Below are 10,044 nucleotides of genomic sequence, written 5' to 3' on the forward strand. Positions count from 1 at the left end.
TGATAAAGAAGAACGGTCCACCCAGAGAAGTAACGGAAGACCGGACGGATCGAAGTAGGAAATTGTGCAAGGGAGCTTGGACCGAAGACCGACCGGAACACTTCTAAAAATGAGTATCCTAGAATATCCGTAGGTCAGAAAGAGCTTTCAAAGACACATGAAACGAGTTGTCTCTCTACTTCTTCCTGTGCGTTCTTTCTCTTTTCTTCTTCCTCTACCAACAATGGTGGTAGCGTCCATTTTCCAAAAACTAACTTTAAAATAGTTACTTAATTATTCTTACTATGCATTTTCCGGATATTAAAATTAATTATTTGTTATAATTATTGCATTTTAAGAAAATAGACGGAGAAAATGAAAATTAATTTTGATATAGCATTAGAGTAATTTAACCTCTCTTCTCTGTATTTATTTAATGTTAACTTCATCGTTATAATTTGTATTAATATTTAAAATATTAAAATGGATGCCTTATGAATATATATTAATTAAAATAAAAAACATTTAATTCTCTCTAACTTTTACTCGTGCCAAAATTAATTTCCCTATAAACTCTTAAGATAAATATTGAATTAGTGATTATGTTAAAATTAATGATTTAAAAAATAACTCAGATCATTAAATAATAAACAATAATAGATTTTCAGGAGAAAAAAAAAAACAATAATAGCTTTAAATGTTTTATCATGACTTTATTTATTAGCCATGATTGAGTTAAATAGAACATGGATCCGGTCTCTAATATACGGTTTTGAGAAAAGTCTTTCTCTAACATCATCAAGTACCTCCACAAAAGCCAAGCATGAACTGAGGTGAAAGAGGTAACATTTTGGCAAAAGGTTTATGCACCCTATAAAATTTCTCACTCCACCCCATCAAAAGTTTCCTGAAATTTTGTTCCGAAAACCGAAAATGAAATCCAGAATGATAAGATGCTGGAAGAAATTTAATAGAATGCAGGAAGCAATAGCCTAACAGTTTTTACTCTTAAAGGGCACACCCGTGACTACATGTGGATTTCCAGCCACAAGAGCCACAACCCAAGTTAACTTCTCATTCAGAGTTTTTTTCACAGGAAGGGTTTGTTTACAAATTTATTAAACATTTCACGTTCAAAAAGTTAATTGACTTAAAATGATTTTTATAACATACATAAATCATAAAAAACAATTTTATAAATCAAATTCATTTATTAATTTTACTCCCACACAAATACTGAGTATTTCTAAGTAGTCTTATATTGGTGTTATCAATCATTTACACAATATTAATTGATATTAATCAATATTAAAATAAGCGATGTTTTGGCGTAAAAATGGCATGCACGCTAAAACAATATTTGAAAAACCCATAACCAACCTTGTCAAATTCTTATTTCTAAACAGAATAATCACAAGACAACGAACAAAGCTCATTACCGAGACATCCTCTCAACAAAAAAACAACTTATTTTCTTTTCCTATCAAACTCGGGAGTGGTAATAGATAAAATAACAGAAAAGACTGTAAAGATGGAATACAGTCTGACACTGCAAAACTTGTTTAGCTTCCTCACAGGTCCTCTGGGCCGTTAATTTCCTGCGTACCACAATTCAATCTTTAGACCTAGAAGTCATTAGAATTACAACCTCATGCTCACAAATAAAATCCATATATACCTTGTCCGCAATGACAGCACCGTCTGGAATTTCCAGCTTTACATCAGGTTTTGCTACAATACTCACTTTTCCCTGTCAAGGCACCACAGAACAACATCAGAAAACAAAATAATATTAGTTTGATTAAATATGACTATTTTGGCGTCCCTCTTCTTAATTTTTAGTTTCAGTTCGGTCAGTGTATATTCTCTGTTAAACGAATTGGTTCTTTCATTCACTAATAATTAATTTGGTCAACTAAAGATTAACGGTGTGGAAGTTTTATTAGATCCCGATAATTTCTTTTCTTGAATATTAGACCCTATAGTTTTATTATATTTTAATAAATGTTGTACATTTTTAAATATATAAAATATTAAGAATATTAACGATTATTATATAAATTAAGAGTGATTAAATAATACTAAATAATTTCTTACAACTATATATTTTAAAAACTGAGCGACATAGCATTTAAAGAATAACTTTTTTTGTAATAACTAAAATAAAATACAAAGAATAATTTATTTCTATTTTAACATTTCATTCTTAATAAGAAAGACATCTACTAAAATATTTTCTCAAAATAATATGTATTGACATGTTTCTTATTAATATAAATTTATGTATACTTTCTTTAGATAGATACTTATGGGATTTTTGGATATACACCAGAACAATAATATAAGAATTAAAAATTATATGCAATTCTTTACATGCTTATGGGATTGCTAACCAATCAAATTGGAGTTCCACTAGGCTAATTCGCAAAATAAATGTGTTAGAAAAACACTTACCCCCAAGATAAAACTCTTTTAATTGGAGAATAGTATCTAAAAGCACGTAAGGTACTGTATCTAAGCTTTATCCTTATAAAAATACAAGTTTAACAAAAATCATAACGACGGGAACTTTTACGAAGGTTCTTGCATTAACCATTAGAGTATACAATTCTCTCATCCAAAATTTAACCAAATTATATTGAGGGAGAAATTTAATATAGTTATATAAGTATTCAGTTCTAGATATTTGAAATATTAAGGTCAGTTTCACAATTAAAATTAAACACGATGTTAAAGCACAGAAACTAGGGATTAAATCAAATACCTTGAGGATAACACCAGCTCCAAACCATACATCGCCAGCCACTTTAAGACTGTCAAGCTCAACAATACTAGGAATTGACTTGAAGCGGCCCAAGAAGTTGCTAACCTGTGAAGGAGAGTAAGAAATTTAGTATTATGGTTACGCTCTAACAGAAAGTAATAGTAATATCAATCTTCACCTTCTTAAATTCTGGTCCCAGTTCAATAGAAGGGTTTTCAGGATTTGTCCTAGCTTTGTTCCGAATGACAAATCCACTTTCCAAGGTGTAGAGGTCAGACTGAAGAAACAAAGACAACTAATTGTGTCAAATAAAGTATCAAATATTCAAGATTGTGTTTCATGCATCGGAACAGTTTATAACCTGGACAAGAAGTAAATCTGAAGTTGCCTTCACTGGAAGGAACCGTGATCGAGGAACATTAATACCAATAGCCTTGTCAAAGAACTGTTAGAAACGATGCAAATTTATTAGCACTGGAAGAAACTTACAGTAAAGACTTCATTAATATGTTAACAAACACTGAGTACCCTTATGGCAGCACCAGCTGCAGTTTCCAGCTGAAGAACTTTAATTCCATCGACTTCCTACAAATCCACAGTTTAGTTAGTCAGCAATTTCCCAACTAAATATCAATTCTGAAACAACTAGCTCACAATAGAGCATCCTAAAGAAGGAAAGACAGCTATCAGTTGAAAAATAACAGTCAAACCTTTGGATTGGGAATAATTTCCATCTTAAGAGCATCAGCTTCAACAAGCCTTTTTACAGCGTTTAAGTTCACCCATCTATAGATTGTTGTCAAAACATATGCATGAGTATACAATCTAAAACAATAAGGGCACCACTAACCACTGAAACTTACAAATTATTTGTGTTGAAAATTTTGAACTTCTCAATTGACTTGAATTCACCGACCTGCATTGAAGACAGCATTAAATTTGAATGGAATAGTTCGCAAATTTCTTCTCTAGTCTCCATCAAAGTTAAGACTCAACATCATTAATTACCACATGTTCCAGCTACCATAAATTTAATAAAAAGAATAGCCAAAAGCAAGTATTGTCACTTAGCTTTGTAAATATTATATCATCGATGTTGATTTTGGATATTTTTTGTAAAAAAATATGATAACAGATCCATAATTAGAGTTCACAGTTTCTTATCAACTGCTTGTAAAGTAAAAAGAATGTACTGCAGTTGCATTAACATATGAACTCCTCATATGCACCAAAGTAACGGCTGCTAATGTATATTTCCATAAAATAAATTGGTTCTCACCTTTATCCTTCAAACACTTTCCAGAGTGGAAACTTGTGAGATTTGAATGAAAATGACTAAAAATAATCGTCCCTTCTATTTTTTTTCTTTTACTTTCTTTTTGAAAACTTGGATGCATTGATATGACCTCTCCAGTCAAATTACCAATACATAAATATCAGTTAGGCTTCGCAACCATTTATTACACCACAAAATAATTAAATCAAACAAGCCAATACATTAATGCTTGATCACAACGCTTATTCTTCATAACATTATATTTACATAAAATAACTAAATAATTTACTTAAATCAATTGCCTATGCTGGGAAGAGGGAGATGAACCAAGAACAAGAGACAGATTTAGTGGCTTACATGTTCATCTGGGACTTGTGCGATTTCCAGGAGCTGCATAAAAGAATCAAAGATAAATATCACTTAATAGCAACGTTCTTGATATTTTAATGATTTTTAATTTTCTCATTTAACCAAAAGGAGGAAGAGAGCGTGAAAATTGAACTCTGGATGGATTTTCTTTTATTTCAGTGAAATATAAATTACAGAAAGAATATATCACATAGAAGCCAGTTTACAGGGAGAGACTTAAATTGTTTTTATAACTAGAGCCAGAAATAATGAAATGAAACCTTGGTTGACAGAAATGAAATCAGTAAAGATTACATGCCTGGACTCTTCCTTCGTAAGAAATCAAAGTGCCACCCTTGACATCAGCCAATGTCTTGGGAGTCACCTGCGTTAGAAAAAAGGGAAAGAAAAAAGATGAAAAGACGAAGTCTGGAATAAAAATTACAAGATAAAAATCATCTTTGCTTACCTCCATACAGTATTCATTCTTGTTCTGGACCAAGTGATGTAAGATTTCTACAACAATGAGTCAAGTACACTGATAGTACTAAAGAAACTTCTTTTTATGTATAAATAGTAAGCAATGTAGTAAAAAATATTTAAAAATAAAACAGAAAGAACCAATGACCAATAAGGATACGCAAGTCAACTATAGCTCCCAAGTTATCCGAATTGGCAACAAATACATACTCTTTACCCTGTAAGAAGAAAAGGAAAATAAAAATAAAGTTATGATACTAATTATGAAAACATAAATAAATACAGTCCAACTAGAAACAAGTTGAGGTCCAGGATCAACCTGGGACAATAGTGCATCAAGTTTGCCACTGTTAGATAAGGATGGGAAGACATCACCATGGCCGGGAGGGTACCTATGCGTAGGAATTACACATAAGAAAAATCACACTATTTGCAAATTAGCTTAATGTTAATTTGCTATCTTGAACACTTTCCATTTGAAAAACATCCACAAATCATGCGTATCACTTTCAACATAACTTAAAATAGTAGTAGTTGCATCTAAGACATAAAAACGTGATTACTTTTATATTTTAAATGACATTTAGCATATACTAAACTGTGACTAATTGTGTCCTACAATATGTAATTGGGTTTAACGTAACAAACATCACACCCACGGCAAGCTCTGGCAAAAAAAAGTTTGAGGAATGTCAAAAACAGTCTTTACATAGTACCAAAATTCCTCCAAGGAAGAAAGGTCAATTACATCCAGAACAATTTTCACCATGATGGCTGATATGTGGTGTTTAAGTGGTAGATACAAGTGATGCAAACCAGAAAAAATAAACTCGGTTGGATGAACCTCAAAAGGCACATAACTGCTAAAGTTTAGCGTCAATAATGCGTAATTATCCAAAAGGTGGGGTCGAGGAACAAACAGAATCTGAGGAAATTTCTACATATTAGTTGTTGAAATAAAGCTTCTATGACTCCTTAGAATTTAGGCAACAAGATAAAAACTTAAAGGAGATATACAAGTTACTTCAGAAAATACCGATTTATGGGATAAACCTTTAAATATATAGTTTTCAATTATTAGTATTAAACCTAGTTCTTCTTCTTGGTACCAATGCAGTGTGAATTTATCCTTAGGTTTCTGCAACCAGCTATGCTTCTTATCGAAAAGAGAAAATTTATAATATTTTCCTTTTAAATAAACCCGTCTGACTCTAGGAGACAAAAATGACACCAGTTAGGGGTACAGAAACATAAGCAAGCAATCCATCAAAATATGAGCAGTGTTAAGGCACATTTGACTAAATAAAATAGATGCAGTGACAAGTTGACAACCAGAGCCCTGAGCAATTAACTAGCAAACGTGATTGGTCCGGGGATATGAAAATATTCAGCATCAAAGAAATTTGCACGTAAAAATGACAAACAAATGCATATGGACCAGCTTAGATTTACGTCTAAATTATACATGTAGCCATATACCATTTTAGCAATTCTAATTCAGAAAAAAAAAAAAAAAAATAGAAGAAAGATGTAAATTGTGAAATCGGTGCAATAATATAATCGAGTATAAAAATGAAAAATGAAGTCATACCATCCGTCCTTGTCAGTGCGCCCTTTGGAAGGCAATGGCAGAAAGTCTTCAGCAACAATTCGAGGATACTGGCTCTGCATAAATTAGTAATAGTGCAACAAAATAAAAAAAATTAAATCAAAGTCCATAAAATCCATAGTATAATAAAACAAGAAATCAGAGTTACAGACCTGGTTAAAAGTATGAATCTCGATATTTGAGTTTTGGTATTTTTCAATAATCTACAAAAGTAAAATTGTTAGTTTACAAGCAAATTCAGATTATAATTTTACTAGGCAAAGGGGATAAATAAGAAATAAAGAGCGAGTACCTTTTGAGTGTCATCATGAGTGTTGAATGAATTCATCAAAAGCAAAGGAACATTGCTTCCGTATTTGGAATTAAGATTCTACATCATGAGTATTGAATGAATTCGTCAGCGGAAAGTCCATACAAGTGGGGGAAACATAAAAACCAAGTAAACGAAGGACTCGAGAATAACCTCAATTTGGATGACAATTAAATCTAGAAATGTCAACCCATCACGAACTTCAATGACAGATCTGCATTTGATTTGCATATCAATTAACCCTTAAATACAGATACAGCTCGCCAGAAATGGTGATTTAAGAATATAATACTGCCGGAAATTTCGTCTCGGCACAGGCCGTCGATTACTTTTAAACAAATTGAAAAGTAGCTCCCATTTTATTTTCTTTAGTAAAAGATGGCACAAGGATAGCAGATGTGTTTTCAAACAAAACGCCATGCACAGTACAGATACCTACATATACATGCATTGACCGCATATATAATACATCTTTCGGATCATAATCAATTTAGATAAACTAAAGATTAACAATCAACAAAATTTCATCTATACGATCCCAAGCCTAAGTCTCGACTAACATTCGCTGGTATCTAAAACAAAGAATAACATATATATAAGCATAGGCATACTTAGGACCAGTGCAGCCCATAGTTGTTCCCAAGCCTCCATTTAACTTCAACACCACGAGCTTGTCCAATAGATTCTTCACCTCCGAAGCATCTGCACCAATTTCGTTCCATATCACAACACCGAACTCTGTTTACAAATCGACGAAAGCAAACAACAGAACGCGAGGATTCGTTACCTTCAGGAGTTGGCGCCAAAGTGTCGTAAGGCACAACCACTTCGTCCGTAGGCGTCTGGATCTTGCTCCATTCCACATGCTGCGCCTCGCCACTGCAACGCATTTAAAAACAAGATTCGCTGAGATCAACAACAAATAAGCACGGATGGAGAAGAGGTTGCTCCATCTCGGAGATTGATTCACCTGAGATAGCGGGTGACGAGGTTGATGAATCCGCTCTTCTCGTTCTCACTGCACGGAACAAAACACGAATCAGATTCCGATCTGGCGAAAACGGAAACGAAAATGAAGGAAATCGAGAGTAGAGGATTGAAATTTAGAGAATGCGAGACCTGATTTCGTTCAGTCCGGCGACGGCAGTTTGGAGAGCGGAGAGCTTCTCAGTGGCAGTAGCCATTACGGTGGAAGAATAGAGAGAAGGCGAGGGATGCGTGGGTTACGTGAGGAGATTAGAGAGGGAAGATGGTGAGAGTGTGTGTGAAGAGGGTGGTGATAATAGAAGAGAAGAGAGGGTGTGGTGGTGCTTGCAGAAATTGACACGGGAACAAAACGCCAGCGTATTTAGTTTTAAACAGAATATGCTTGCATTGCACCCGAATAAGTAGATATCATAATCAGGGGACCCTGTTCTGATCTGATCCCTCGCGTCCAATCGGAGAAAATACTGGCGCTACCTTTACGCAACCTGTGCGGTAAGAAAACTGGTGCTATTGGTTTCTATGTTTAACTTATTTCAATTACTCGTTTCCTTTTTATTAAACCTAATTCTTTTTTAGTTTATATATTAAAAACATCTGTATACTAATTTTAGTTTCCTTAGTCTATGTTCTGTGTTCTACAATCTAAAACAAATAAATGAATATTAAAATGGAATGTTTTAATATAAAATTGCGTGGTTAGCTATGAGTTTCATTCTCGGCTGAGTTATCAATGTTAGAGAAGACATTTTTTTTATTCATGAAGAAGACATTTTAGTTTGCTTAATGCCTTCAACTAAACTATGAGTAAAAGTTTTCCAAAAATAAAAAGTTAACTCTCTATTCTATGTTATTTTTTATTTTATTTTAATACAGATGTTTAAAACTCGTTAGGTTGGTATGGATAGGTGGAGTATTGTCAATTTTCGAATTTTCGAATAGCTTAGTCCTACGTTATTATTGTTTCTTGTTTGTTCAGTCTCTAAATCTTTCTATTAGTTCAACATCACTCGGATGTTATATTTACATAATATATTGCAATGCTAATGTAAATAGATAATTAATAAGAAGATATTAAATACAATTATCTATGTGTCAATGATCATATCTTAGACTTTTATTTATAGTCAGTGTTATAAGATTCTATCTTTTTGTTAGTTTAATTATGACTCAATTATATCTTAATTAACAGTAGTTGATTGATTTATTGTTATAATTAGCTAAGTGTTAATCCCACCTTTATTTTACAATTGATCGGTTTTGTCGGTCGATCAATCTATCAATCTGTTGGTCGGTAGGTCTGTCGGTCTGTCTGACTTATTAACTAGAAGAATATGTGCAATACACTCACTCCCCAAGCTCGAGTACCTATAATTGAAGGGATAAAGGGTTTGAAAAGAAAAAAGTATTTGACACTTAAGAATGTTGAATGTTATAATCCAACTAAGACGAGTTCCTTGGTTGGAACTCGTTCTTAGCCGATGAAGTTTTCAAGAGAGGTTCCTTGGTTGGAACTCATCCTTAGCCAAACATTTTATTTCAATCAAGAGGAGTTTCTTAGTTGAAACTCGTCTTTGCCTAATGGAGTTTTAATAGGGGTTCCTTAGTTGGAACTCGCCCTTAATTGAACATTTTAGTTTGATCGGGAATGGTTCTTTTGTTGAAACTCACCCTTATCTAATGGAATTTTCGAGAAGGGTTCATTGATTGGACCTCGCCCTTATAAAAATGTTTTAATTTGATTAGGAGGAATTCTTTAGTTGAACTCACCCTTACCCAATGGGGTTTTTGGGAGTGGTTTCTTGGTTGGACCTTGCCCTTACCTGAATGTGTTAGTTTGATCAGGAGGAATTCTATAATTGGAGTTCACCCTTACCTAATGAATCTTTCGAGAGGGGTTACTTGGTTAGAAGTCGTCCTTACCTGAATGTTTTAGTTTGATTGGGAGGGGATGCGACCGAGAGGTCAAGGCTGACTAAAGGCCACGATGATGAAATTGACTAGTAAAGGCCGAGTGACAAAGGCCAAATGACCAAGTCGAAATGTAAATATTGAAAAGTCGACAGAGAAATCGAGACCTAGAGGTTGAGGTTGAATGATCGACTTAATGATTGAGGTTGAAAGGTTGATGTTTAATGGTTCAGGTCAAATGATTGAGACTGAATGGAAGACCAAATGGTTGAGGTCAAATAGTTGAGGTCGAATGACCAAGCCGAAATGTCAAAACTGAAAAATTGATAGAGAAAATGAGGCTAAGAGGTTGAGGTTGAATGGTTGAGGCTGAATGATTGACT

The 10,044-nt window shown here is 33.6% G+C and overlaps 1 protein-coding gene across 1 annotated transcript; it reads right to left on the reverse strand.

Moving 5' to 3' along the window:
• Window positions 1–1,338: 1,338 nt before the first annotated feature.
• LOC106765159 (UTP--glucose-1-phosphate uridylyltransferase) lies at window positions 1,339–8,237 on the reverse strand. Its single transcript, XM_014649681.2, has 21 exons — window positions 7,886–8,237; window positions 7,737–7,784; window positions 7,554–7,645; window positions 7,378–7,468; window positions 6,920–6,980; window positions 6,749–6,826; window positions 6,609–6,659; window positions 6,439–6,512; window positions 5,167–5,239; window positions 5,008–5,065; window positions 4,837–4,883; window positions 4,687–4,752; window positions 4,377–4,409; window positions 3,607–3,659; window positions 3,454–3,529; window positions 3,272–3,328; window positions 3,105–3,188; window positions 2,922–3,020; window positions 2,744–2,848; window positions 1,658–1,729; window positions 1,339–1,577 (listed from the first exon to the last, which is right to left on the reverse strand). The coding sequence occupies exons 1-21, from the start codon at window positions 7,948–7,950 to the stop codon at window positions 1,551–1,553; spliced, it is 1,410 nt and encodes a 469-aa protein (XP_014505167.1). The 5' UTR covers window positions 7,951–8,237; the 3' UTR covers window positions 1,339–1,550.
• Between the last annotated feature and the right edge of the window lie 1,807 nt (window positions 8,238–10,044).

This window comes from Vigna radiata, chromosome 6 (assembly GCF_000741045.1).
Source record: "Vigna radiata var. radiata cultivar VC1973A chromosome 6, Vradiata_ver6, whole genome shotgun sequence".
Classification (NCBI taxonomy): Eukaryota; Viridiplantae; Streptophyta; class Magnoliopsida; order Fabales; family Fabaceae; genus Vigna; species Vigna radiata.